This window comes from Haliaeetus albicilla, unplaced genomic scaffold (assembly GCF_947461875.1).
Source record: "Haliaeetus albicilla unplaced genomic scaffold, bHalAlb1.1 scaffold_139, whole genome shotgun sequence".
Lineage (NCBI taxonomy): Eukaryota > Metazoa > Chordata > Aves > Accipitriformes > Accipitridae > Haliaeetus > Haliaeetus albicilla.
The window spans coordinates 9,054-36,203 of NW_027212517.1; the positions used below are offsets into that span (position 1 = coordinate 9,054).

General features: G+C 60.3%; 2 protein-coding genes across 6 annotated transcripts; both read right to left on the reverse strand.

Annotated features, from left to right (window-relative positions):
• On the reverse strand, nucleotides 1-2,076 carry LOC138684263 (RIMS-binding protein 3C-like). The gene has a single exon (XM_069777961.1). It carries the CDS (start codon nucleotides 2,074-2,076, stop codon nucleotides 1-3), a length of 2,076 nt encoding a protein of 691 aa, XP_069634062.1.
• Nucleotides 2,077-7,481: 5,405 nt separating this feature from the next.
• Nucleotides 7,482-25,796, reverse strand: LOC138684261 (maestro heat-like repeat-containing protein family member 2B). 5 transcript variants are annotated; one of them, XM_069777956.1, is made up of 30 exons: nucleotides 24,256-25,796; nucleotides 23,770-23,868; nucleotides 23,041-23,192; nucleotides 22,569-22,712; nucleotides 21,958-22,050; nucleotides 21,394-21,463; nucleotides 21,169-21,282; nucleotides 20,637-20,710; nucleotides 20,193-20,312; nucleotides 19,102-19,209; nucleotides 18,321-18,908; nucleotides 17,908-18,049; nucleotides 17,165-17,217; nucleotides 16,618-16,725; nucleotides 16,250-16,369; nucleotides 15,927-16,049; nucleotides 14,933-15,094; nucleotides 14,583-14,705; nucleotides 14,195-14,262; nucleotides 13,717-13,852; nucleotides 13,516-13,611; nucleotides 12,954-13,058; nucleotides 12,605-12,728; nucleotides 11,567-11,673; nucleotides 10,969-11,121; nucleotides 9,715-9,860; nucleotides 9,306-9,468; nucleotides 8,836-9,011; nucleotides 8,084-8,221; nucleotides 7,482-7,885 (listed from the first exon to the last, which is right to left on the reverse strand). In XM_069777956.1, the coding sequence occupies exons 1-30, from the start codon at nucleotides 24,398-24,400 to the stop codon at nucleotides 7,549-7,551; spliced, it is 4,287 nt and encodes a 1,428-aa protein (XP_069634057.1). In that variant the 5' UTR covers nucleotides 24,401-25,796; the 3' UTR covers nucleotides 7,482-7,548. The 5 variants fall into 5 exon arrangements, with proteins under 5 accessions (XP_069634057.1, XP_069634059.1, XP_069634058.1 ...); XM_069777958.1 differs by having other exon boundaries at nucleotides 18,321-18,361; nucleotides 18,743-18,908; nucleotides 21,169-21,463; XM_069777957.1 differs by having other exon boundaries at nucleotides 7,482-7,599; nucleotides 7,774-7,885; nucleotides 21,169-21,463.
• Between the last annotated feature and the right edge of the window lie 1,354 nt (nucleotides 25,797-27,150).

The window sequence follows — 27,150 nt, forward strand, 5'->3', positions numbered from 1 at the left end:
CTACCAATCACTTGTCTCTGGACAGACTCCGGTGTCATCAGGTTGTCCGTCACCTGAAACTTCTTCAACAAGATTAGAGGGGACGAAGCCTCTTGTGCCGTCGGTCAGCTCTCCCACGTACCAGCCGTCTTCATCCACGTCTCCAAAGATGTACACGTATTGCCCAGCAACTAGAGGAAGCTCTAGTTCAGGCCGCTCATTGGGACCACTGAAAGGATCGTAGCTGTATCGAGCTACGAATGCTCGCAGCTCCGCCGGTTGTTTTCTCATAGCCGCCAGGAGGATGGGCTCCTTGTCTGCAGCCCCGTTAGCCTGGCGCGGCCTGGAAATGATACGCTTGGATCTTTCTCTTTCCAGCCATTCAAGTTCCCGAAGTAGCTGCTGGTGTTGCTCGTTTAGCTTCTGATACCAAACCAGCTGGGCTCGAAACAGTTGCAGGGTTTCTTGGTGCTCCCCGTGTGCTTCTGCCTGAGCCCTCAGCAAACACTTGCCTTGCTCTTCTTTCCTCTGGAGCGCTAACTTTGTCTCCTCAAGTTCCTTCTCCAGCTGTTGACTCCTTTCTGCCATTTCTCTCATGGCTTCCAGTTTGCGCTCTGCCTCTTCCAGCTGGGTTTGAAGACAGACCTTCATTTGGATGGCAGCATCTCGCTCCGCTGCCACTCGCGCCAGTTGCCCTTTCAGGTCGGCATTTTCAGCTCGAACGTGTTCTGTCAAACCCATCTGCCCACGGAGGCGAGCATTTTCTTCAGCCAGGCGGGTGTTTTCATTTGTCACCTCCGAGAGCTGCACCTCTAACTCCTCGCCGGTTCGGCTGTGGGCGCTCACATGATCAGAGGCCTCTTCACCTGCAGCCACTTGGGCCTGAAGCTCCTCAGCTGCCTTCTCTGAGAAGTCATGCTGCTTGTCTTGTGCCAGCAAAGCTCCAGCAGGCTCTCCCATTTCTCCACCCCTCTGCTGAGGAAGCGATGCTGTGCACGGTTCCTCGGTGGGGCTTTGGATGGGCAGTGGCACTTGAGTGTTGATCAGGCAAACAGTGGTCGCCTGCAGTTGCCTGGATCTTTCTTCCAGCCGCGAGGCGAGGGCAGCTAGGTGAGCATTTATCTGCTGCAGCCTCTCTGCCTTCTTGCGCGCTTCTGGAGAGCCTTCCTTTTTCAGGAGGCGGTTCTCCATCTCAAGGGCACTCTGTTGCCTCTCCAGGTCTTCTAGAAGGCGCCGCAGGCGGCTGTTCTGCTTCAGGAGCACCAGGTCTTGCCCCTCCGGCACCTGGAGCTGAGCATCTGCCACAGCCTTGCACGTTGTTTGCTGCCCAGCGCTGCGGCTTTCCGGCGGTCTTTCCTGGGGTGCCGCCGGGGCCTGGGGCCCTTCTCTGCCAGAGGAGCAGGAGCTCTGCGTCTCCTGATGGCCCTGGTGCCCAGGAGGGCCTTCGGGCTGGGCCGTGCAGGGGGAGGCAGGCAGCTCGCCCTCGAACCGCTGCAGGATGTATTTGAGGAAGAGTCTCCTCTCCAGCTGCAGCTGGTTCTGGAGGTGGCGGATGCGGGCGGGCTGGTAGCCATCCGTCTCCCACTGTAGCTTGCTGAGGACGTCCTGGAGCTTGCTTCGGGCCTCCCTGCCGCTCCTGCTGGGCCTCACCATCTCCTCTGCCAGCTGCCGCTGCAGGTCCCGCGTCTGGTCAACGGCGGCAGTACATGCCTGCCGCAGCAGCTCCTGTCCCTCGCGGAGCTCAGCCTCCTTCCAGCGCAGCAGCTGGCGGGTCTCTGCCACCCGCTGCCGCTGGTTCAGCTCCTGCAGCCGCCGCGCCTCCTGAGCCTGTCGCTGCTCCCACTCAGATCGGAGCCGCTCTGCCAGGAGCTGCCGCTCCCTCTCCAGGGCCGCCTTCAGCTCCCGGGTTTCGGCAGCGAAGCAGCGGTGCAGCTCTTGGGTGCGGAGCCGCTCTTCCTCCAGCTCAGCCTGTCGCGCTTCTCGCTCCCGCCTCTGCTCCTCCTTCTGCGCAAGGCTGCCGGGGGCTTGCGCCGGGCCCCGGCGGGGCAGGGGGTGGCTGCGCGCCACCGGCCCCCGTCCCGCAACGCCCCGCGCCATGGCGTCGGCCACCAAGCGCTGCTGCCAAAGGTCACTGACCTGCCAAAGGTTGCGTTCCCTGGGTCTGCGAGGGGCGGCAGCCCCCTGACCCCGTTGCCGCTGCTGCCTCCCTTCCCTGTGCAGAAGCAAAGACAGCAACTGCCACGGCCCGGGTGGCTGAGCGTGGCCTTATATACCTGTCCCGGTCCCCTGCTCACAATGAGGGGTGGGGCAGCATGGCCTTCTATGGCATGTCCTGGCCCCTGCTCACAATGAGGGGTGGGGCAGCATGGCCTTCTATGGCATGTCCTGGCCCCTGCTCACAATGAGGGGTGGGGCAGTATGGCCCTCTATGGCATGTCCTGGCCCCTGCTCACAAAGGAGGGGTGCGGCATTTTACGTAAGAAAATGCCAAAAGACAAAGATGTCTCCGGAGACATGGGCAAGAGAACTTGACCAACTGACCTCTTCCGTAGAAGTGGGTTTGCTGCTAGAAGAAACCAGGCCAAACTGGCTGAAAGCGGCAAAGTGGCAGCAAAATTGTGCAAACTCGGCTAATAAACATGCATTAAGCATGTTTGCACGGGCGGGGTCGCGTGTAGAAATGCTCGAAAGCGAATGGTAACAGGCGATATCATGGCCAAAGCCAACAGTCTGTGTAAATTGTAAACAGGAACACGTGAGTAGTTTCAGGGTTGTGTATAAGGACTCAAGAGCTGTAACACGGGGTCCTCCTCACGCTCCCAGCCGAGAGGCACCTTCATTGCCGGCAAGAAAAAGGGGTTACAACTAGCGTGCACTTCTGCTGCCTTCTTGCCGGTACCGGCACACGAACTAGAAGAGAAGAAAAAATTGCAAACAAATCCACTTGGGGAACACCTCTGAAGTCCTAACCCTGCAGCAGAGAGCCTGGGAGCTCTGAGATCCCTCCCTCTGCTCCGCATTTTGGCCCTGGAGGTGAAATTACCCCCGCCAGAGGCGTTGTTTTGATGTTCTTTACAGCCTAAAGCACCTCACGGAGCAGGGGCTACACCGGGACACCTCAGGAGGGATCACGCTCCTCTGGAGCAAAAGCTTTGGTGTTCCTAGGAATCTCAGGAGGCACGGCATGCCGATAGCTCCCTTTGTTCAGGGAACTGGTCAAATGACCTGTCTCCATTTCCCTGATGGTGTCTGAGATGCCTGGCTCGTGTGCACACTCTGTGGATGCTGAAATGCGTTGAGCAACCTGGTCTGATGTCAGAGCTGACCCCGCTTTGAGCCCTAGGTTGCACTAGGGACCTCTGAAGCTCCCCTTCACCCTGAATTGTCCCATGAGGCTATGACTTAGATGCCATCTATTCTGAGAAGTAGGTACATGTTTAGATGTCTTCACCTCCCGCTGAATCCCTTTTCCTAAGGAACACTGCAGGAGCTTGCAACACAAGCTCATGGAAGTGGCTGGAAGGGCCTGGCTGGGGGTCTCTAGCTGAGCCTCCTGCCCAGAAGGAAACGATCACCCACCCTGGGATCAGGTTGGCTGCAACGCTCCAGAGTGAAAGCTGAAGGCCTCCAAAGATGGAAATCACGGACACCCTCTGAGGGTCCAGTAGGTTTCTAGGGACCACTTCTTCACACAGGTGCCAGGTAGGCCAACAAAGGTGATGCTCACCTGACTCTGGTCCTTGCAGAAGAGGGAGTGCTGGTCAGGGTGTGAGAGACTGAATTGTTATCTCGAGCTATTTGTCTCAAAGACTGTTTGTTGCGAGAGACTGGACTGTCATCGCAAGCCATTCATCTCAAGGATTGTTTGCTGTGATGAGCCACTTATCCCAGAGATGGCTTGTTTAAGCAGGGCACTCCTCCGTCCATAAGGACGATTATCAGGCCACTGAGGCATCCAGGGGAGGAGACAGGCTGGAGCCGGCAAAGCATGCAGGAATGTGGGGACTATCATTCTCATGGAAACTGCAGTCTTTGAGATAAGGTACTGGTTTCTGGCATTGATCACGCAAAGGTCATGTGATAGATGAAACCTGCAGCGCATGAACAGTGTGTGAACAGTATGTATGCGTGTGCATCGGACTATGCCCTACAAAAAACCATGGAGACAAGCCATGGTGTGCACCCATCACTGAAGAATTGAAGACTGAGGACCAACGGGACGCCACTGGATTCATGGTGGTGTGATGGTCTGACAAATTATAGTCAAATGTCTCAAACATTCGTTAAAGAACTTTGGTGGAGAAAACGGCCTCTGTAAAAACGCTGGAGTTTTGTGAACAGGACATTGTGGCCAGAGGAGAGGGCCCCACGGAGGGTGGGACCGCACTTCTCCAAAGCCACAATTCCTTATCTTAAGTGACCAGGAGAAGGAGCACAGCATATGTGCCTGGAGGAGGAGGCCCCACAGAAGATGGGACTGTGCTTCTATCTTAAGCGGTCATGCCAGCAGAAGAAGAGAGGCAACTCCGCAATGAACCCCCCCCAAAGCTCACCGACCGATTCCAGAGAACCCCGGGAATGGGAACTGCGCATGTCAAAACCATCGACTAACACTATAAAAGAAGGCAGAATGAGTTCTCAGTGTGCACCCTCCGGAACTGGTTCTCTACGCTGGCTGGACCAACGCTGGACCCAGGACTGGTGAAACCCTTCTCTTCTCTCTCCTCTCTCTCTCTCTGCCCCCCCCCCCCTTCCTTCTCTCTTTTCCACAGCACCTACACCTCATCCTTTTAAACATAAACCATTGACCAAGTCTGAGACTAGGAGTGGATCTAGCCGCCCCTGGGCTCCTCTTTGAGAAGGAGTCCAGAAAGCAAGGGGGTCTGCTCTGAACCTTGTGACTCAACGGGAGGGCTCTCCTTCTGATACATTTCATGTTCCTTTTTCCATTTCTTTTTCTACATCTCCCTTCTCTTTTCAGACAGCGGCTTAATGACCTGTTACAAGGTTCAGATTGATAAGTTCACTTGTACTTGGGCAAGGTTAGCTAGGTTGAATAAATGTTGATTGTTGTTTGAACTCCCCTGGTGTTGTTTCACCTTAATTCTGACAAAGGAAATCCACGAACCTGAGTCGCTCCAACTTTGGGACGCGACAGGTGGCGACTATTCTTGCAGCTCCATCCCGACTGCTTGCTTGATTTCTGCCTTTGGCTTCCCAACGGCAGGCAGCTGTTCGGCCATTGCCAGGGAAGCAGAGCTTCCTCACGCGTAATGGTGACCTGGGAAGAGAAACACCACAACCCTCAATGCCCACCCTTCATCCTTGGCTCCCTGAGCGACGCACCTCCCCTCCCACGGCATTCCTGCGAGCACTCCTGTCCCATTCCCTGCCCGCTGCAGACCACCCACCTGCAATTAGCAAAGGCGGGCACCAAATTAACTCCTCCGGGAGCCTTGCACAAGTGCTTCGACCTCAAGAAGCACAAGAAGCAGCGGGAGGGCAAGACGGGTTCCCTCCGAGCCCCCCTCGTACAAACGCCTGCCGTTGGAGAACGCCCAGCTCAGCCGCTTGCCCTGCGCCTGGCACACTCAGCTCCCAGGACTGCCGGAGCCCTCGGCACTGCAGGTGCCTAGAGGAAACTCCTGGCCCCATGAGAAGGCCCCACCTTCTTCTCCCATGGGTCAGCACAGCTGGGGAGGGCTGCCAGTCTCCTCCCTTCAGGCGGTGCTGCCTCGGATCGGTCCCCTCGGCTGCCACTGTGCCCTGGTTTGGGGCCCGCCCTTCCCTGAGGGCTGCCTCTGACTGGCCCCAGGGCTCAGGCTGCCCAGGTGCACCTGAGGGGATGCTCTCTGTGATTGGCCGCCTGCTGCGGTGTGCTGCCCGCCCTCCCCTGAGGCGATGTTTCCTCCGATTGGCTGCATGAGATTGCTCCTCCCATCCAGTGATGGGTCAGGCGGCTCATCAGTCATCTGTGCTTTGCTCTTGCCAGCTGTGATTGGTGGAGCTGGCATGCCCCGCCTCCAACCAACACCCCCCCACACACAGGCAGGGTGCCCAGCTTTTTCCCCTCTTGCCACCTTTCCTGCAGGCCTCGAACCTTGACTGGTGGGTTACCTATCCATCACATGCCTTGCCCCCGCCTCCTCAAATGCGATTGGCTGTCCTGGGTCCACTGACTCCCCAGGGACTGCTGGGTGGAGGTTGCCAGGCAACGGACTCCACCTGTAGGGCTGAGAGCCTCAGAATGGGGCTGTGGGCCCTGAGGAAAGGCTGGGGGTCATCAAAGGCGGGTTTGGACCCTAAACCGAGGATTTCGGCCCGAAACATGAGGCTCTGGGCACTACGAAGGATAGGCGCGCTGCTACAGATGACGCTGGGGACGCTGCGAAGGAGGGGAACCTCTTGGTTCCTTTGCCCCCGGGTGCCGTGTATGGGGCAGGACTCCGGACTCGAGAGGGAAACTTCCTCTGGCTCACGGGCAAGGCTGTGCCAGCCCAGAGCACGCAGGAGGTTGCCACCTCTGAAGACCGGGACGAAGGAAGACTGGCCAGCTTGGCCCTTGCCGGTGCCCCCGCCACAGCAGGAGCCCCCCTCAGCCTGCTGTTCAACCCAGAAAGGGGCTCCATTCCCGCTTACATCCTCACCTTTACCAAGGAACACCCTTAGGAAGGACTGGGCAAGGCGGAAGCACGTGCTTCGTTTGAGCGAACTTTGCAGAGCGTTCCGTTTGGGTCACGCGTGTGGTGGGACCCGCGGGACAGGGGGCTGAGGCTCACGTGGGCTCGCAGCCGGGCCAGCGTGCACAGCAGCCCAAGGGACAAAACCACGTCTCTGCTGGTGGCCTCCCTGTGTGGAGCTGCCCCTGCCCCCTGCAGATGTGCAGAGGCTCGCTGGGGGTGAGGAACAGCACCAGTGGGGCCTGGGTTAACGGGCAGGGGTCCGACGGGCCAGCCAGATGCTACTCTCCGTCCCTCTGCTCGGCCCCTGTGCCACTGCTGACCCTTGATGTCCCCCCGCCGTTCCCCACTCGTCCCCCGGTGCCCCCCTTCCGCCCCCTGCCCACACACCTGTAACCTCCTGTGACCCCCTCGGTTCCCCCCAGTGCCCCCTACTCCCCCCAGCGCGTCACTGGGCAGTGCCGTGGGGGGTCCCAGCGTGATGGGACACCGGGAGGGCGAAGCCTGCTGTGGCGATACGGTCGGGGCTCTCCCGGGCTGTTCCCTGCACCAGCGCGGGCTGGTGCTGGAGGTGGTCGTGCCGCGGTGGGAGGGGTGGCGAGGGGATCCCCATGGGCAGTGGGAGGGCACGGCAAGGCCCCAGGACCCCACGGGGAGACCCCTGCTCTGGGGTCTGTCCCGGCATGACTCCATTGTCCCCAGCCCGGGAAGACCTGAGAGGGGCCCCACAGCTGGCAGCCCCCAGCCTCGGTGTCACCCACACGTTGTCTCACCAACCGCCGGGGTGCTATCAGGGAAAGAACAGATACACTCCCCTTTCGGTGTCTTTTGATGAGCTTTAATTAACTCCGTGGTGCTGGCTGGGGCCAGGTATTGCGGAGGGATTCCTCTAGTGCCTGCCTCGCTCGGAGGTCCCTGTCGTCCTGCGGTCCCGAGAGATCTGGAACAACACCACAGGCAGCGCCGTGGGGACCTGGTCCCGGCCAGGTGCTCCCCTGGCCACCCCGCTCCAGGGACCCGTTCGCCAGGGATCTTCCCACAAAAAAAGACATCCCAAGCAGCAGTATCTCAGTAAAAGTCCTCTGACCCCTTCCTTCCCCATCTCCTGCCTTACCTCAGCAAAGAAAGCTGTAGCTGTCATCCGCAGTTTAACTGAGCAGGAATTCAGCCACGGCAAGAGGTTCTTCACCAGAGAGCGGGAGACGAGCCCAGCGTTGAGCAGGACGCTGCGCAGGGGTCACAAGCGAGGGACACACAGTTACGCAGGAAGGCCACAGGCCGGGCCTCCAAAATTCACTTGCGCCGATGCAGACACTATTCTTCAGCTCCTGACGGCTTCCCGGGCACGCCGGGAGGGTCCCAGCGGCCATTTCCCTGGGCACAGCCCTGCAGGAGTTGGCCAGATGCATCCCTGGGGCTCTTACCTGGTCAGGAGACGCACCCCCTCAGGGTGAGCCACGGGGTCTTCCAGGCGAGCCCACACTCCCCGATTCACGAGCAGCCGCGTCCATTTCTGCGCCATGCATTTGCCCAGCATCAACTCGACAGCTGAAAGGAAAATCCTGGCAAAAGAAGCAAAGCGCAAAATAAACAAACCCAATCAAACAAAACAAGTCCAAATAGCACCACCGCCAGAAACCCCAAGAACTCTCAAATCGCAGCAGGTTAGGGGAAGACTGATCTGCAGCAGAGCTAAATACCCCTGGAATGATGCTTCACAGCCTTCCAGACTGCAGCTAACGACACTGGCATTTTCTTCATGCCCCAGACCCACCGAAGCAGAAGAAAAGCCACGCCTCTAGACTGACTCCACGCTAGGTGTCAACCAAGGCCAACACCTCATACCTCTTCCCACCAGCCTTTGGCCAAGAATGACACCAGTGCCCGCAAGAGTCACTGCTCCAGCGGGGGTCCGTTGAGGGAGTGCAATGCTATTGTGCACACAAGGGGATGCAGGAGGCAAGAGGACGGCCGTCCGCAGTATGAGCTGCGTAAGAGCTTCCTGCCTGGGAGCTGGAGTTTCTCCATGAAGGAACAGAAGTAAAACCAACCACGACGACCGCTTTCCACATCTAGGAAGTGGGGCAGGCCAAGCCCTCCCTCAGCCCCACAAAGGCACATGCCTTGGCACGGGGAACTGAAGCCAGCCCCTCCATCTGCCCCTTCGGCTCTTTACCTGCACGGCTTCTCCACATGCAGTTGTTTCCAGCTGGTCATGAGCAAAAGCTGCCTCTCCCCACCCAGCATTTCACTGGCCCACCTGAGCAGGCTGGGAAGGAGGTGGGGAAGCAGTTGCCTGAGCTCCTCCGTGCTCCTCAGGGCAAGCACCACCTCGGAGATGGCACGGGTGATCTGCAGAGAAACATGACCAAGAACCACCTGTTCAGGGAAGGCCTTTTCCCTCCAGCCTGGTTCCCCCGCCTGCCCGGGGTGGGGGGTCACTGTCCGCACTTGTCACTTCTGCGACAGCCTTGTGGCTCAGGAGTACCAAACTGCCCTGGCTCCCCACACTCCTTGAGGCCGGGCCAGCACAGCGCCCTGCGAATCTCCACGGGCACCCGCAAAGGGCACCCGACTCCCTTGCGCCCAAGTGTGAGTTAGCAAGCAGATGCCAAGCTGCAGAAATGTGTCTGCCGTTGAACGTACCGTCAGAGTCTCCAGAGCAGTCTGACAGCTGTGCTGCTCACGAGTGGAGGAGTCCGTCCCCAGGCGGTCGTTTCCTGCTCTGTTTAATTTCTCCACTAAGCACCTCAGGATCTGAATCCCAAGGATGCTTCTCCCCAGGCTCCTCCACAGCTCCACCGTGTCACTGCAAGGGAAGAGACGTTCACCCCTGAGCCCGTATCCTTGCGGTCCTGCGGTGCCCTCAAACCTCCTCACCTGCAATGGGGCTTACAATGCCCCACTCACAGCAGAGACACAAGCACGCAGTCTTGCAACACTCCAGACTGCTTGGGCAGAAAAAAAAGACCTGCTTCTCAACCGGACCCCCCCAGGGCAAGGAAGCTGCAGGGTCCCTGTTTGACTACAGTGGGGAGGTGGGTAGTGCCCGTACCTGTCCATGAGCAGACTCTTCTGGAGGAGACTGCTGATTACAGGCTCCTGGTGAAAGCGGGTGAGGAGAAACACTGCACGGAGCAGGAAGGGCCTGTGGGTGCTCTGCTGCATGTAGCTGTAAAGGGTGTTCAGGATTTTTGGCACCTGAATGGAAGAAGAGGAGAAAGAAGGGCTCCTTTACCCCCTCCTGTGGGGCCCAGACACAGTCATTCGGCACATGAGCGATGCCTGCTGCCTCGACACAGAGTCCAGATCCAGCTCGAAACCTCACGCCTTCCACCCTGCCTGACCCTGGCTCACACCTGGAGCCCAGTGTGCTCTTGGCAATCGTGCACCTGCATGCACACACGCACGCGCATGCACACGCTCACATGCACAGCCTCGGTCGCTGCATGTGCCCGGGCCCAACCCTATGAGCAGCTGCGTGCCCTGTGTGCACACAGAGGACACGGACCCATTTCACGCTCAACGCTTGGCTAACTCTCCCCATGTGTCCGTAGCGATGCAAGACCACGACCAAACACGCTCTTTGAGACCCCGCAGATGCCTTGCAGGGCCTCTGCAAGCGCACGTGTCTCCTTCCAGAGGAACCCCGTTCTCCAGGGACGCTTTTCCTTGCCTCTGCCCTCCTGAGACTGAGTTAGTCTGCACTGCTTGAGCCACTGGTGGCCCTAGAGCCCAAGCGGAGCGCAGCAGAGCGTGAGCGGAGGAGAACAGGAGCCTTGAAAGGGCAGGCACAGCACGAGGCCAGAGGCTCCCAGGCTACAGATGGGCAGCAACTAGTGGCTAAAGGAAGGGCACCTCACAGGCTGGGTAACACCACAGTCGGGGAAAGCAATGAGAGCAATGAACAACTATGCAACCTGTGGAAAACCTAGCATGCCCAGCAAAGCTCAGAGTAGATGGAACTGGGGACCAGTGAAGAAAGAGAAGGGTGAGGTGGGTCCCAGGGCAGGGAGGACTGACAGTGACCCCAGAGGAAGGGGAGGAATGGCAAGGCTGGTGCCTCCCAGTGCCTCACTCATGGGAAGGACCCGGACCAATGGCAGACTTTGGACAAGAAGTGCCCATAGCCTTGTCACCAGCTGGAGCAGGCGCCAGCAGCGGGTGCTAATGCACGACTCGGACCATCGGTAGCCCCTTGGCCCGGCACACAGGCGGCATTTCTTGAGCCCATGCCAACTGCACAGGGTGTAGTGCAACAGCCAACAGGAGAAAAGACAAGTCTAATGGAAAAAAAGCTCTCCTTTACCTCCTGGACTATCTCCTTTCTGCATTCCACCAGGAAGATGAACACCCACTTTCTCACTGCTCTTGCACGTGGGGGCATGACATGCAGCAAGCTGTCCAGGATGGCAGTCAGAAAGTCCACAGCCTGTGCTGCAGGGATGCACCTGCAAACAGCCTGGAGAGAAGTCAGGAACAGGAGAGCCCGCATCACAGCTCTGCCCCAGCGATTCGGAAAGGAAAGGCAACTTGACGGGACTGTTAGTTCAGCAGTCATGGAGGGGCCAGTCTCTTGACCCTCCTGCTGTGCCTACAGTGCTGTTTACATCTGGTGCAGCTAACCGATTTGGAAGCGTCTACCCCCTTGTTGTTTGCTTATATACCAAATTGGTATTCTGACAAGAGCACTCACGCACACACACGTGTGTGCAAACGCACACATCACGGTGTCTGCTCCAGCGTGCCTAAAGGACGGTCTTGCCTCAGAGCCTCCTGCTACTTGCTAACAACAGCTGTCCTGGACAGCCCGCTCTGGAGACAGAGACTCTGGAGGGGAGCAGGGAGACGCGCAGGAGCCCAGGAGCTGGGCCCCCACCCCACCCCACTGTTTCGGGGCCAGTTACCTTTGTTATTTGGGTACAGGTCTCCTCAAAAGCCTCGGTGTCCAGGCTGTTCAGCTCCTCACAAAGGCACCAGATCTCATCTGCCTGCGGCACCTTCATGCTCTTGGCTGGAACAAACAGCAGGAGAGAAGAGGAGTCACGTCTACAGAAAGCCAACCTCTGGCCCCAGATACCAATAACGGAGAACCCCCGTGGTGGCAGGGAAGGCCACAGGGAAAGCCAGGGCCCTCCTGAACTTGGGGCAGCGGGATTTCCTGAGCCCGATAAATGGCTGACAAATCCCGGGCTGGAAAGAGCCCTCTTCCTCCTTAAACCTTTTGCTGGGGCTTCAGGGTTTCAGCAGCCTCTGCTCCTAGCAGCTGCGTCCCCTATTCCCACACAGGCCACCATCGTCTCTGGGAGGCAGGAAACCTCCCTGTGACTTCCTCAGCACAGGCAGACCCTGCTGCCTGAAGAGGAAAGGGTGCAAACACAACCCTTTGCAGCACGCTCTGGGCCTGCAGCTCAGATCCCTCCTCCCTGCCCAGTTTGCTCTGGGCAGCAAATTGGTTTCCTCTCTTGTGCTCCACAGGAGATTTCTTCCCTGCCAGGGATGACTTTGGAGACTGCCTGGGTAGCTGCCTGTCTCTCCAGGCTGAAGGCAGGGAGCGAGGGGGAAGGCACCCTCTGAAACGTCGGGGACCTCATCCGAGCGAGTTGTCTGACCACCCTCTGTCTCTCCTGGACCGTGGAGAGGGACAGACGTGGAGGGGGACAGTCCCCAGCATTGGTGACGAAGTCCTGCTCTCAGACAGCAGTGAGGGATGGCCCTGACCACCCAACCTCACGCACGCCCCGGGGAGGTGGGACTCAGCAACACTCTCTCAGGGATCCTTCCTGAGATGGGCAGGGGGGCAGAGGGCTAACAGGGTGGGGGCACAAAACCAGCCGAGCACGTTGCCTCCCCCTTCCCTCCACGGGACCCCGGTGGCGCCAGGCCAGGAAGGGAGGGAGGGAGGACCGGGCTGAGCAAGGCTGGGAAGCGCCTGCTCTCCTCACCTTGCATTTGGAGAAGGTAGCCAAGGCAGACCCATGCCCTCTGGCGGCACGTGTCCAGGCAGTCGCTGGTCAGAGACCCCAGCAGTCCCACCAGGGAGCCGAACTGCTTGTAGGGACATCCTCTCTGCAGGGGACAGCAGCAGGAAAAAGGTTGCAGGCAGCCCCAGCGCCCGCTCGCCTCTACTGCCCAGACTGCTCCCTGGGCAGCGACCAGGCAGAAGGGCAGGCAGAAGGGCTGCCCCATAATCCCAGGGGCCCCGAAAGCCAGCACCCAGCCGGGCAGGGCTCCTTTCCAGGGCCACGAATGGTGGGAATGGGGCACCAGGGCACGCGGAGGGTCCCTACTCACCGTGAGCTCACATCGCTCCTTGCAAGCGCCCAGCACGTGGGTGCAAAGCCGCAGGGCTCTCTCCCGCTCCCATTCTTTGGCTGAGGTGAGCCAGCCCTTCAGGACCTGGGGCAGGGGACATCTCTCTCGCAACAGGAATCTTTCTCTCCCCGAGATCCCTCTCCCTCTCCCTTCTTCTCTGGCCCCTTCCTGGCGCATCCCCCGCCCCACCAAGCACCGGCCCTGCAGCCTCCACCGCCTCGCGCTCTGCAGCCGCCTCTGCCCTGCGTCAGGTCTTGCTTCCCTGCTGGCGTCTCCCTGCTCCGGCCTTCCCCCCAGGGCTGCTCTCGCCCAGCTCAGGGCTGGCTCTTGGCTTTCCCTCCACCAGGGCCCACTTCGCTGCCTGTCCTGAGGCTGCAGTGGCCGGGCGCTCCTGACCCCCAGCCCCGGCCAGATGCACAGCCCCAGAGCAAGGAGCCAAAGCCCCATTTGTCTGGAGGAAAGGTATCCACCTCCTATCACCCACTAAGGTCTCGATTCTCTGCCCTGGCAACCCTTTCCCTGTTGCCCCGTGGCTACTCACGTGGAACACTTTGCAAAAGCAGGCAGAGGTCGCCTCAGCCTCCAGAAGGGTTTCTATGAGGTGGCCCAGCTCTTCCATGCCTCTCCTGTGCAGAAGCTAAAAGCAGCAAAGGAGAGCTGAGGCTATGCATCATGGGGGCTGCCAGGGCGTGCTGAGGTGGGATCCTGACCCAGAGGTGGGCAGGCACTGGCCGGTGGGTACCTCCATGTTCACAGCTGCCCTCACACTCTTCCTTCCCTTTTTCATCTGCTCCTCGGAAGGATGGGACAAAACACTCCGGCAGCACACTGCCAGCAGGTTGCGATTTTCCTTCCCGCTCAGAGGCGGCCTCAGCTTGCTGGCCAGAGGAAAAAGGGAGACAAAACAGAAAGGGGATTTACTAGCCCTCTCCAGGGTGGTTTAAACCACAACTGAGTCCCTCCTAATCGAGGGCCCCAAATCCAACCCCCCCAGCCCATGCCAGCGAGCACTGCCTTCAGCTCCAGCAATTCCTACCTCCTCCCAGGCAGCAGGCAACCCCCCCTCCCCAGGTTAAGGAACCCCTGGGGCTCCCTTCTTCTGGGAGACACCTGGAATGGGGAACACCCTCCCGCTCCACAGCCCCAGCAGCTCCTGGCCCCATGCTCGAGCTGGGCTGGGGCACACTGGGAGTGCCCAGAGCCTGGGGAACAGACCTCACCTCAACTCCTCCAGGGCCTGAAACACTCCATACACCAGGGAGTCCCAGGGCTCCCTCTTTATCCAGTCCTGCAAGTCCCAGAGACAAGTGCAGAGTTGGCAGCGGGCAGGGACACGGGACAGCCCTCCCGCCGCCCCGGGGACAGGCTCTGCTGCCAGGCCTGGGCAGGCGCTGCCCCATCTCCCCCACGGAACCCCAAAGGCACTGCAGGAGGGACCCTGCTCCTCAGCCACAGCCAGCCAGTACCAGCACCCAAGGGCCCCACCAGCTGCGGACACAGCTCCAGGAGCTCACGTGAAGCCGAGAGGCCATCGTGCCTCTGGGGAAACCAGGCTGATGGCGCAGCCCAAAACTCCCCCGTGTGACGGCTCCAGCTACGGACACTCACCAGCAGGGTGCACATCGCCTCCTGCTTTAAGGAGAGCTCAAAGCTGCCGCAGTCGCCCACAGCCTGGATGGCACAACTGACCTCGGCGATGCTCTGCACCAGGGCGAGCTTGAGCTGCAAGTCCTGAGGCCAAAGAGAGCAAAGCACCCCTTGAACTCTTTGAAGGGCCGAGAGGTGGAAGAGGAGCATGGGCAGGGGGAACCCACGGAGGGCTTGCATCTGGACGTTGAGGACAAACCCCTCCTTGGGAGGTCTTTAGGAAGAGACCGCCCATCTCGGTACACCCCAGCCCCGAGGGGCCGGAGCTGGGGCACCCAGGCATCCCCACCCTACGCGCCCTGTGCTCCTACCCTCTCTTTATCTCTGGAGAGCCTCAGGATGTTGCCCATGATTTCTTTATCCACATAGGTGAGCAGCTGCTCCTTGGGGGCATGCAGTGCAATGCCGCTGTAGGTGCGCATGAGAGCAGCACGAATGGTCCGGGTTCTCTTCATCTTCTGCCGCCACTGTACCTGTGTCGACAGAGATGCCCTGAGACATCAGCCCCGGGACTCCTGCGGCGGGCTCCTGCGGCAGGCCCTGCCCCGCACCCTCGCCGGCTCTTTGTTTCCCCCAGCACCTCCCAGCAGCTCCCCAAGCTGCGAGTGCTGGGGCTGGGAGTTGTTCCCACCCCGCAGCTTGAGTTCTCTCTCTCGGAGAGGGAGGAGGTGCAGCCAGCATCGCACACGCTGCTGGCTGTTATACCACTGACTCGAGAGGTCGAGGAGCTGTCTGGAACCTTTCTGCGGACAGGTACCCGACATAGCCTGTCACGGTCCTGCTCAGAGCCGTGCAGCCCGTGCGGGTCAGTGGCGCAGATGAGCCTGGTCTGCTCACCTCCCCAGGCCAGGCTGCACTGCTCTCTCTGCAGGGCCCTGCCCTGCCCAGAAAGGCTTCCCCACAGCCCCCAGGTGGGGAGCAGAGCCAACGAGACCTCACCAGGCTCCTGCTCCCAGCCCTCAGCTTTGAGGAAGGGGCAGAGTGTCACACTGTGCCCACCCCCTTGTCACCAGCTCCTGCTGAAGTTAAGTCAGGGCAATGCGGCTGCGAGCAAGCAAGCAAGCAAGCAACTGCTGCAGCTGCCCCAGCTGGGTGGCTCTGATCCACCAGGTGCCAAACCCCATCCTCTCCAAAGACACCTCAGGGGCCCCAAGGCCAGGATGTCCCCTCTGAAACACAGGTCTCGGGTAGCTCTTCCGAGAAGGTTAATCTAAAGGCAGCTGCCACAGGGTGGCTGCTGCAGGTGTAGAAGTGGAAAGAAGGCCAAAAAAGGAAAGCCAACCAGCAAGCCCCTCGTTCCTTTACCTTCCAGCCCGTGGAACCCTGGCAGGACCAGTCTCTGGTGACAGCGGCAGAGAACATAGTCACCGTGTCCAAGACCAGGTGGAAGTGGCTCTCGGCAGCGTGGGACACAACAGAAATCATTCCCTGCAACCACGGAGAAACGGGGAGTCGGTTCCAGTCCAGGCATTCAGCCGTGGCCAGCGACAGTGGCCAGGCAGGACGTTGCAGCAAGCAGGAAACAGCAGCAACGGGGAAAGGAAGGAGGTCTGGAGCTGGCCCAGGAGCAGCCCTCCCTCTCCCCCAGGAAAATCCAGGGGATGCTCAGGACAGGAGCATCACCTCACCTTGGCCTCAGACAGCTCCACAGGGTTTGTCTCCTGGAGGAACCTCAGCACCTGCCCTTGGACGTGTCTGAGGTCCTGACAAGCTGCCAGCACCGTCCCAAGAGCCTTGTACAGGAAAAGCTGAAAGAGAAGAAGCCGAGCCCGAGATGCAGTCATGGCCCGACCCGTCAGGAGAGGGCTGGCCCCAGATGGACCCCACCACCTCCGGGAGCAGGCAGAGCCGGCCACGATGCCAGGCTGTGGCCAGCCGCTGGGGCAGCCCAGGGGAAACGCCTTTTGGGGACGAGGGGAAGGAAAGCAGTGAAATCTGCCTGCGTGGGCAGAGCACCAGCGCCAGCTCCAGCCCCAGTGCCGGGCAGGACACACACCTTCTCCCAGGAGCCGGCAGCAGAGCTGCCCAGCCGCTGGCTCAGCTCCTGGCTCAGGCCTACGGTCCAGGCCTTGTCCTCCACGGGCTCCAGCGACGCTCGCAGAAACTGGTGTGAACGGGAAAGGAAGCCAGCGTTCCCCTGACCTTGGCCAGGGCCCTTTCCACGCTCACGTGTCCCGGGATGCTGCGGGGGAGAGCTGCCGGGAACGGCAGTCTCTTCCCTCACCCCACCCAACCCTCTTTTCACCAGCTTCCCTCTTCGCCTAACGCCTCATGTGAGACCCCCCGGCAGGCCGGACTTAGAGGAGGAGGCAGCGCTAAGGCGCGTGCCACAGCGTTAGAGGGCATTAGCCACCAGCCGTGGCACGTGTGCAGGCAGCAGCTCCTCTTGAGCGGGCAGGCACCTACTGCCGGGGGAGGCGCAGGGTGCTCAGGAGGTGCCCCCACCTCCTGGTGCCTACACAGGCAGCCCCGAGCTTCCTCCCACAACTTTGCTCCCTCTTCTCCCCCCTCGATTTGTGACACCCCCCGCAAGGATGCTGTACCTTAAGCACACGGCGCTCCCACTCTGCAGAGGCCAGGGAGCTCTCAGTTCTGCCTAGGAAGCAAGAGGAAGCAAAAGCTCTCGCAGCTGTTTAAGCTCACACCAAAGACGAGTCCGGCGCTCTCCTCTGCGGTCCGACCTCCCAAAAGTCCCAGGCCACCAGGCTAGAGAGGGCCTACGCGAAAGCCCTCGCGAGGCCAAAGACACAGGAGGGATCCCAGGGGCGGTCGTCAGAGGCATTGACTCAATCTGGGGAAGGACGCACTGGCCGCAGCAGATCCCCACTGAGCGACTGCAGCTCCCACAACAACTCCAACCACCCAGTCCCAACACACATTTTCTCCCGAACCACCCATTGCCTTTTGCCCATTTCCAGCCCTTCTCCCAGGCTACTGCCGAGGACAGCTGCTGCAAACCTCGCCTGGCCTGGGGACTTGGTCCTCCAAAGCCGAGGGCTGCACCCCCTCCAGGAGCACCAGTCCCGTCCCTCTCCCAGACACCATCCTTGGGTGATGCCAAGACGTGCCCTCCGAGGGGACATCAACGGCCCCGTCCATCCCCTGGGCCGAACTGATGCCAGGGGACAGCTGCCCCCAGCCTCAGCACCGGCTCCCTGGAAGGGGAAAGGCAGCAGAGCAAGTGCTGGGGAACTGGGGACAATTGCCCTCCGTCGCGCGCCGGGCAGCTGCGTTTTCCTGCCCCCCTCCCTCCCCTCCAGCCTCTCCCTCCCCACCTGCACTTTACCTTCCAGGTACTGCAGCAGGAGGGGGATCTCGGTCGCCCACGCCGCCCCCAAGCCTCTGTGGATCCTGCCGTGGAGGGCCTGCAGCAGCTGCAAGGCAGCGACTGCGCGTTCGCGGCTCGGGTAAGGAGCTGCCGCCACCACCTAGAGGAGGGCAGGGGAGAAGGGTCGCTCCTGCTGCCAGAGCCACAGCTTCTCCCAGGAGGGAGCTCGGTGCCGCTTGGCTGGCAGCAGGCAGCCGATGGCTTCACCCAGGGCGCTGCCAGCCCTGAGAACGGAGTGGGATCCCTGATGGGCTCGGGCATGCTGCCTCCTCCTTGGGGGCTCCCGGCGCTGGCCTCAACAGCATCTCTGCCCCGGGATCTCCCACCACCCCTGGCCAGAAAAGCTCTTTCCCCAGGGCCCCGCTACTCACCAGCAGTCGAGCCAGCAGGGCCTGGGGAGCCGGCAGCCGGGCTGTGGGGAGGCAGAAAGGCTGGGTGAGCCGACGAGCCTCACGCCTCCCATAGCCCCACACAGGGCTGAGGGCTGAGAGCAGCTGCGCTGCAATAGCGCCGGCTGGGGGGCTCCCCAGGGCTGCCCAGCAGGAGATGAAGGCAGCTCCAGCATGGCCAGGAGCGAGCCCCGGCTCACCAGGAGAGCGCTGCGAGCAGGAGAGCCAGGCCTCTGCGCCGGGCAAGGGGCCACGCAGGGCAGAGCCCCTCGTGCCCAGCAGCAGAGCCTGTCTCTGCCCTTTGCTTTTCCTGGGCTCCTGCTCAGGGCTGGTGGGGCGCAGGGAGACGCGGGCTGGCCTGACCCCTGGCCAAACCCAGCAGCAGCACTCGCTGGGGCTCCTACCTTGCTCCTGGGAGTCCATGGCATCCGGCTCCTCCTCCTCCTCCTCCTCCTCGCACCCCGCTCTCTCCCGTCTCTCAACCAGGGCTCGGAGACAGCGGGAGAGCGGGATCAGCATGCCGCTGTACTGGGCTGGCACCACGTACTGCAGCAGCCTCGGCCACAGGAGCTGCAGAGAAGAACCGGGCAATTCGCCACACTGGCATTTCCGCTCAGCGCGAGGACGAAAAGGACGGTCTGCATTTCCCTGAGCCTGGTGCGCTTCAGCGCAGGAGGGGACAGGTTCAGGGCATGGGGGAGCACACGGAAAAATGTCCTGAAGGCAAGAAGTGGCCACAGCAGCAGGACAGAGGGCAACTTACTTTGGTCATCCCTCTCAGAGTGACGTCCAGTGAGCCCACGATGTCCAGGCACAGGGCTCGAATTGCTCCATCCTCTGGGTTTTCCCAGGCAAAAAGGCCTCCTGCCACCTGTAAGACAGAGTTGGCAAACCCCCAGTTACCTTCAGCTCCCAACTGATGAGGCTCAGGCACGCCTCACCAGTGCTCCTCTTGCTCCTGTGCCTGCCTCCCTCCCGATGGCCAGACGGACCCAGCTCGAGGACCGGGTCCCAGACCCTGGGAAGGACTGGGAAGCCTGGGAGCAGACAGTGCCGCTGCTTGTCTACTCGGTCCCCTGGGGCCCAAATGCTGCTGTCGTGCCACCAAAGCAGAGGTGAGGAACGTGCCCTTCAGCAAGGCTGTGCTCAGTGCCAGCCCTGGAGGCAGCACACCCAGCCCGACGGATGTGGAGGAGCACCCAGAAGCCCTTTCCTTTGCCCTGCTCCCAAAGCAGAGCCTCCCCGAGCCTCAGAGCGACGCACATGGATCTCCCAGCTAGAGGGAAGGTGCGGCCAGAGGGAACGTCCTCGGCGAGTCAGCGGGAGGCTCGGCCATCCCCAGCTTTCACCTCCTGGGCACCCAGCTGAATGCTGGGAAATGCTCACCACAGGGACTGCCAAACGGCCCGTCCCCTTGCCAGAAGGGATGTGGGCCCCCAGACTGTTACTGGATGGGCAGGGTGTGCTTTGGAGGGCCAGAGCACGAGAACACCACAGAAAGCTCCTCTAGCCAGGCCCACCTGTCTGCACTGGCTGTCTTTTGCTCACCGTCCATCAGCATTTAAGGATGGAAGATGTCCTGCCCCTACAAGACCCTCCCTTTGCAAGGCGGCTTTGCCGAAGGCGCCTGTGGGCACAGCTCGGCACCACAGTGCCGGGTGGCATGCCGAGGTGTAAACCCACACCATCCACTGACATCTCCACCAACATCGGCACAGACGCCCACGAGGAACGGCCATTCGGAAGCGGCTCTGATGGCAGTGCCAGTGCCGATGGCTCTGCAGCATGGAGCTCTCAGCACGGTCCAGGCACTGGCCAAAAAAACCAGCCCTGGGTGTCCTGCTCTGCCCTTACCAGTCTGCCCGAGGTCCGGCTGAACTCGCTGAAGATGTGCCCCACCACATCCCATGGCCAGCAGCTCTGGGATCCGGAGCTGAGCAGCTCCCTGCTGAACTCCAGAACTGCCCTCCGCACCTGCCAGGGGAGAGTGTGGTTATGGCCCTCCTGTTCAAAACCCAAAGGGTTTGCGCCTTTGTGGCTCGCAGAGAGGTGGCAAGGCCACGGCAGAAGCTTTCGCTCCTGGCGTCAGGGCTGGGCTTCAGCACCGGGCTGGACGGGCATTTGCCCCACAGAGCGCAGAGACCTCCCCGCTCTGCCCTGCCAGCTCTCCCCAGGGATGAGCCATCAGCCACCACCTGGGCAACGCGCCTGCACTTCCCCAGGCCCCCTGGCTCTGTCCCAAGGGAAAGGGTTTCTCTGCCTCCCCTGGCGGCACCCTCCCTTCCCAAACCAGTTCACCTGGGCACTGGGGTCACTGCACAAGGAGCGCATGGCCTCCACCAGCTGGGGCAGCTTCTCTCTCGCCGCAGGTGCTGGAAGAGATACGGAGAGGTGTGCATTGAGGCAGAGCCCCAGTGGCAGAAGGGATCCCCTGAAGCTTCCAATGGGACAGAAGAGCGGGGCCTGACTGGCTTCACGGGAAGCAGCGGCGTAGCCGGAGCAACCCCACTTCCAGAGGCTATTTTACGGGGACCGAAGGCCATGGCAACAGAGAGAACAAGAGAAACAGCACGGGTACGAGCAGCTCCTGTGCAAAGCAGCCCACCTGCCCGCCCACCAGCCTGCCCGTGCTACAGAGCTTGGAGCGTCGTCCCTGGTGTGCCGGCATTTCTAACTGCCGGGGGAGAGCCCTGCTGCGGGGCGTCAGCTCGGCTGGGGGACCCGCTCTTCGCAGCTCCTTTTGGGTGCCGGTGCACCACTTTCGGCCCGTTCCTGCTGTCAGCCCAGCAGCCCCAACCCCTGCCTTGCGTCCCTGGTCTGTGGCACTGACCGTCAGCGCGGGCCAGCACTCCCAGCAGGCCCAGGGCTGCCACGCAACCGGCCTCACTCCCACCGCTCAGCTGGGAGTGCAGAAACATGCCTGTCTCCTCGGGGCGCATTCGTGCTGCGGGGAAGAAATCGCATTCTGCGTCAGCAGGCAGCTGTCCCCAACAGCCAAGGACAGGGCGAGAGCTGCCACGGCACGGCGGGCCATCGCCCAGTCTCCTCTCCTTACCCTGCAGCATGATGCAGCGGGACAGCACTGCCTTCTGGGCCGGGCCAGGCTCCTCGGTCACATCAGGGAGCTGTGGGAACAAGATCCATTTTAGAGAAAGTGGCATCAGTGCTGAGAGGGACTGAAAATTAATGGTGCTCTCCGTTCTCCTCTCCCTGGGCACTCTGGGCATGGGACCCACAGCCGAAACCCAGCCCACCCCACGGTGGCCCCGGGCACACACAGAGGTTTGCGGCAGCCCAGGCTGCCCAGGAGCTGAGGCTGAGCAGCGCTGAAAGGCTGCCCTCAGGGTGCTGGCGCTCCAGAGTCCTCCTGCGACTTGGCCGAGAGGGAAGTGGCTGTGGGAACCGGGCTGCCCCTCAGGCCCGTTCCAAACAGCCAGGATCAGGCCTCCTGCAGCCTTAACATGGCACCCGGATCGAAGTCCTGGCATACTCCAGGCCTGCAGGAAGGTCCCAGTGGAGGAACGCCCTGCTCTGCCCTGCCAGCCGGCAGGTCTTTCCCCTCCGTGGCAATCACGGGTGCAGGCCCCAGGCTTGCGGCAGGGCGCAGGGCTCCCCTTACCTGGCGGCGCACAGCGGTGCTGATGGCAAGAGCCGTGCCCTGCGGCATTGGGGTCTGAACTCCCTCCAGTATCTCCAGGACATAGCTGAGGCTCTACAAGAGAACAGGGGGGAAGAGGAGGCTAAAGCCACCTAAAGGCACTTGGGAAGGGAGAAACCCAGCACATCTGGGATAAGGGGAGCCCCTAACATCAGCTCCCGGGGAAAAGCCCGATGAGCAGAGCAGCATCAAGAGGGTCTCTTTCCTCGGAACCGAGCCCGGGCTTGACAACTCGGTTTCCCACTCATCAGACCTCGCCAGTCGCCGCATGGGACTGGGCATGGCCCTGGGCATTCGGGCAAAGCTCTTCCTGCACACAGAGCCCCAGGGAGCTGGCAATGCCTCCCTTCCCGAGCAGATGAGCCCCAGGGACTCTTGCCTCCCTCCCGCCCTGCCCCGGGTTTCTCCTTTTCTGCCCAAAGAGCCCAGGAAACCTCAGGCCTCCTCTGCTCTTCCTGTTCCTTCTCTAAGGGCTTCCCAGCTCCTCCTGGCACCCCACAGCTCCCCAGTGCCTCTTAGCACTCGCGCAGACCCACCCCAGCAGCCACGCCAGGCCCTGCGCAACATCTCACCTTGGTGAGCCGGGAGTTGTCTCGGACCTCCTGGTATTGCTGCAGGAGCCAGAGGAGCTGCTCCCAGGTATGCTCTCGGTACTGCTCCTCATGCAGAAGGACCTCCAGCATGGCAGCCACTGCCCCGAGGACAGCCTGCTTGTCCTGAAGAGGGAAGGGAGAGGCTCCGCTTGGAGGGCTGAAGGTCTGCCTAGTGCTCAGCATCCCCTGGACACCGGTCTGCCCTTCCCACTGGGAGGGGTTTCCCTTTCCCTTCCGCCCTGCAGAAGAAGGGCTCGCTCCAGAGGAGAGAGAGCACTTCCCCACCCTGCTACCCCAGCCCTCCCTGCAGAAAGGCCCCAAGGCTCGGCTGCTTCCCGTCGGGAAGCCCCCCTCCCCTCGGCCCTCTGCTCGCGCCCCACTGGGCACAGACGGACCCAGCGCCACGGACATCCCTGCTGCAGCCCCAGGCGTGGAAAGCAGCACTTCTCACCTCTTCCTCCTTGCAGTCCAGCCAATTTGCCACCACATAGCGGAAGACCGGGTAAATGGCTTCACAGAACTGTGCTACCCCCTTGCGAGGGAAGGGGCATTGCTCCCAGCTGCAGAGGTATGTACTGACTCCTTTCGACCATTGCTCCAGGACTGCACCAGGACAAAGGAAAAGGGAGCATGTGAGAGTCTGCAGCAGGGACGGTACCTTGCGTTCACGCCCAAGCCTGCTTTAAGGACGGTCCCAGGCTCGGCAGGGCTCAGCCCAGCACTAGATCTGGATCCGAGGGCAATCTGTGCTCTTGAGGTGCCTGGATTCAAACACCCCACCGTTTCTCTCCTCCTCACACCCATCGCACCTTCTCCTCCTCAACGGCCCCTTCCCCTCCAGCATTTCCAACTGCACATCCTTCCCTTCCCTTCTCCCTTCCCCTCCCTTTTCCCTTCCCTTCCCTTCCCTTCCCTCATACTCGCCCTTTCAGAGCAGGGAGTTTAATCCCAGAGGGAAGCGGGGGAACAGAAACCATGGGAAGGGACCCAGGAGTTTCTCCGTGCAGCGCTGCCGCGTCCCGCCCACAGACACCTCCTGGCCTTCCCCCGCTCCTCCTATACACTCGCTGCAGTTTGGGATTGCCCCGGGCTCACACCCACCACGTTCCCTCTGAGATCACATGGAGGCATCGAAGGCCGCCCCTGCCCCTAGGACCCCAGCCAAGGAGCCGACACTCACCACTGCAGACGGCATGCAGGACCTCGCCGCTCCCCACCTGGGTCAGCACGGCGCGCAGGGCGAGCAGCGTCATTCCCACAAAGGGGATGCACCGCAGGGCTGCAGAGGAGGCAGGGACAGAGGGACCGAGAGGGTCGGTGAGAGACACGGGAGACTGGGGTCCATCCCTGCCAGGGCTGGGGCTGCTGGGCCACGCAGGACGTGCCGGAGGGCGTGGGACGGGCTGCCTTCCCCAGGGGGGAAGCCCTTTGGGGAAATGGGGAGGACGGTGGGGGGCCAAGACCCCGCGGGTTTGTCTCCAACAGGTTCCCACCCTTTGGGAACTGGCATCGGGCTGATAAGGCAGAGCTGCCAACTGGCCCTGGCACGGAACAAGGAGGCACGGCAACTCCGTAGCCCCCCAGTTCAACACAGGGCGTTTAGGGAGGGGGAGGATCCCTTCTCCTTGTTATCACAGACCTCTACCCAAGGCCCAGGGTGCCATACCATATCTGCGGGCCATTTTGCCCAAGGTGAGGAGCACAATCTCATCAGGGACCTTCCTCATGGCCTTCAGGTGGCTCTGGAGCTCGGACATGACAAAGTGGAAGTGGGAGCGGGCCAGAGCTACCAGGACGTCACTAGCGGCCATCTTCACGTCACCTGTCACACCCTGCAAAAGCGTCACAGGTTAAACACTCCGGAGAAAAAGGCTGAGGCACTAGGGCAGGCTGAATGACCCCATCTCCTCTGCAAGACCCCTCGGGACAGCTGTGCTCGGGGCCGAGCGCCTGCTGCCTCTTGTACCCTGGGATAGGCGAGCAGTTCCCTGGCGAGATGAGGGAGGCTTTGCCCCAGAACAGCCCTGTGCTGCTGCCCCCTCTCCCTCTCCATGCAGATGCCAGGATCAAACTGCCGCAGACTCAAGACCCCCCTGGGACCTCTCCGTGGGGCTGGTGGGTTGCCACAGCTCTTCCTCAAAGCAGGACAAACAGTGTTGAGCTTGAACCCAGCTGTCGCTCAGTTAGAAACAGCCCCGAGTCCGCTTCTCTGCACAGTTCCCTGCCTCCCTGTGGAGTGACTGCTAGAAGTGACTTATCAGTATGTTCCCCGCACCCCCTTGAGGGAAGGCAAAACCTCCAGGGTGGAATGCAGTGGACACGCAAGGAATTGGTTCCCTAATAATTCTCTGTGCAACGTAACCTGCAACCTTAGATGTTAGCAACGCCAAGGGAGTTTGGTGTGCTGACCCTAAGAGAAGTAACACGGAGGGTGGAGTGGAGCGGAGACGCCACGGCCAGTCTCTGTGATATTATCGCAGGGATAGGGAACTGGAACGATAGGAACGGTAGGTCCCTGCATTGAATCCACGGAAGCAAGGAGGTAAAATCACGGGGGTTCTGTCGATCTACCGCCCTACTTCTGATTTATCTCCTAAGTGCCCTGTCCTGGGGTACTGACACGCAAAATCACGTCCTCTGGGTGAACTTTGCTCATTATAATACCAAAACACACCTCCATCCCAAAAGCTACCCGCCTCCAAAGTGCAACCACCCCTCACTGAGCCTGCGCTCTGAATTTTTTTCTAGCATGTCCTTTTAAAAGCAAAGCGAGAGAACTTAATACCAATCAAAGAAAAGGCATGCATGACTTGAGTCGCTCAAGCTCCACCTAAATAGGAAAATAGTATAAAAAGGCCCAAAGAGAGGGGGACTATTAGGGAAGATACCGTCGTGGACAAGTTGGGAGGACATCACTGCCTTCTGGGGTCAGTCGACAGGCTGAACCTCTCTTCCCCCCAGAGGGACACCTCTTGGGTGAGATTCGAACACTCGGCTGTACCGAGTGCTTTCCCGGGAAACTTAGAATTCTTTAGAGCTCTTTTTCTTCCATAATTTCATGCGCTTGTAGTCGACTGTATTATTATTTGCACGTGCCTTGCAGACAGTGTATTTATCATCATCAATCCAAAAGAACCTGTACTCCTGTTGCTTTAATAAACTGTACTATTCATTAAAATCTAGCCGTGATAGTTCATTGAACGCGACTAAACTGAAAGTACAGCGCGCTATTTGTGCGTCCGTAATCGTGATAGTTCAACATATTGAACGCGACCGGACTTACAGTGCTGAATTGGGTGTCACCCAGAATCTAAGCCTAGCCGCCCCCAGCCCCTCTGACATCTAAAGACAAGCTGGAACGCAAGGGGGTTTATTTTCTGCCAGAAGTCTTTACCCTTTAACACAACACTCCCCTCTCCAAATTCCCTGTCATGACGAGTCCCCAGAGCCTCTCCCTTAGGACCTCTGCTGGGTCTGAACAACCGAGGAACATCTCCGCGCCACTCTGTATTTCCCCCAAAACCAGGGGCAGAGGCAGGCTGCTTGGGTGGCCTTGAAAGAGAACAAGCTCACCTGGGCTGCTTGCATGTCACTCAACGCCTCTGCTATCAGGCGGTTCACAACGCCACTCGTCAAACAGCCGTCGTCTCCCCACAAGACGCTCTCCAGCTCCCGGTACGTCTCCACTCGGTCACCCTGGGGACGGACCACAAAGGGGAGTGATGGGACTTGCTTTGCCCTTGTTCCCAGGGAGCCACGACAGAGACCTGCTGCCCCCCAAGTCATCTGCGTGACACAGGCACGAGGGACGAGTTGCAGGCATCGGTCAGGACAGCCACGGGGAACAGCAGGATCTTCCGCGGCGCCTCTGACACTAGCAGAGAGTCAGACAGGGAGATCGACTCCACCGGGGCAAAAGGCCACATGGGAGCCTGGGCGGTCACTCCTGAAAACGGGGGATGGCGGAGCTCAGGGGGAAAGTGCCGGCCAAGGAAGGGTGTGACTGTTCACTCAACTCCTGCCTAGATTTTGGCTAACCCAGCTCCTGCTAAGGCCTGGTGTATGCTGGGAGCAGCGCCATTAGGTCAAAGCGAGAGCACCGCGTAGGCAGGACGGGTGGCCAGAGAGAGCTAAAGGGCCATGATGCAGCCATTACCAGCTGCGGATGGCTGTCTCCGGCAGCCACTACCTTTTGTCCGGCAGTTTCCTCAGAATCCGCTAACGTAAGGAAATGGTATAGACCCAGCCTCCAAGCTGGAGGGTATAAAACATCAGCTTACTCAAAAAGCTTTCGAAGCAGATCCAACAGCAGCTGAACTGCTGAGGCTTTCATGCTTCCCGGTGCGACACAGGGGACGCCCACACCGTGATGGAGGAGGAAGGGTGAGCGCTCTCTCAGTTGGCTCATAGGTTCATAGCAAAAAAATTCTTTTTTTTGCTCATAGGTGCACGATATTAAGAGTTACAGATTATAAGTTACGAAACCTTATGACTTGACTGGTGAAGGAGTGAATTCACGTGATAGACGAGTCTGGGAGAAGGGAACTGAGCCCCTGTCATG

What these genes read in the sequence shown, in the direction of transcription:
- LOC138684261 (XM_069777954.1), bottom strand. Translation starts at nt 24,400, where the DNA reads ATGGCCGCTAGTGACGTCCTGGTAGCTCTGGCCCGCTCCCACTTCCAC. An exon ending in CAAAATGGCCCGCAGATATG is followed by an intron (nt 23,869 to 24,255) that starts GTATGGCACCCT and finishes CCTCCTCTGCAG; the next exon opens with CCCTGCGGTGCATCCCCTTT. An exon ending in CAGGCCCTGGAGGAGTTGAG is followed by an intron (nt 13,853 to 14,194) that starts GTGAGGTCTGTT and finishes TCCTCTGGCCAG; the next exon opens with CAAGCTGAGGCCGCCTCTGA.
- LOC138684263 (XM_069777961.1), bottom strand. Translation starts at nt 2,076, where the DNA reads ATGGCGCGGGGCGTTGCGGGACGGGGGCCGGTGGCGCGCAGCCACCCC.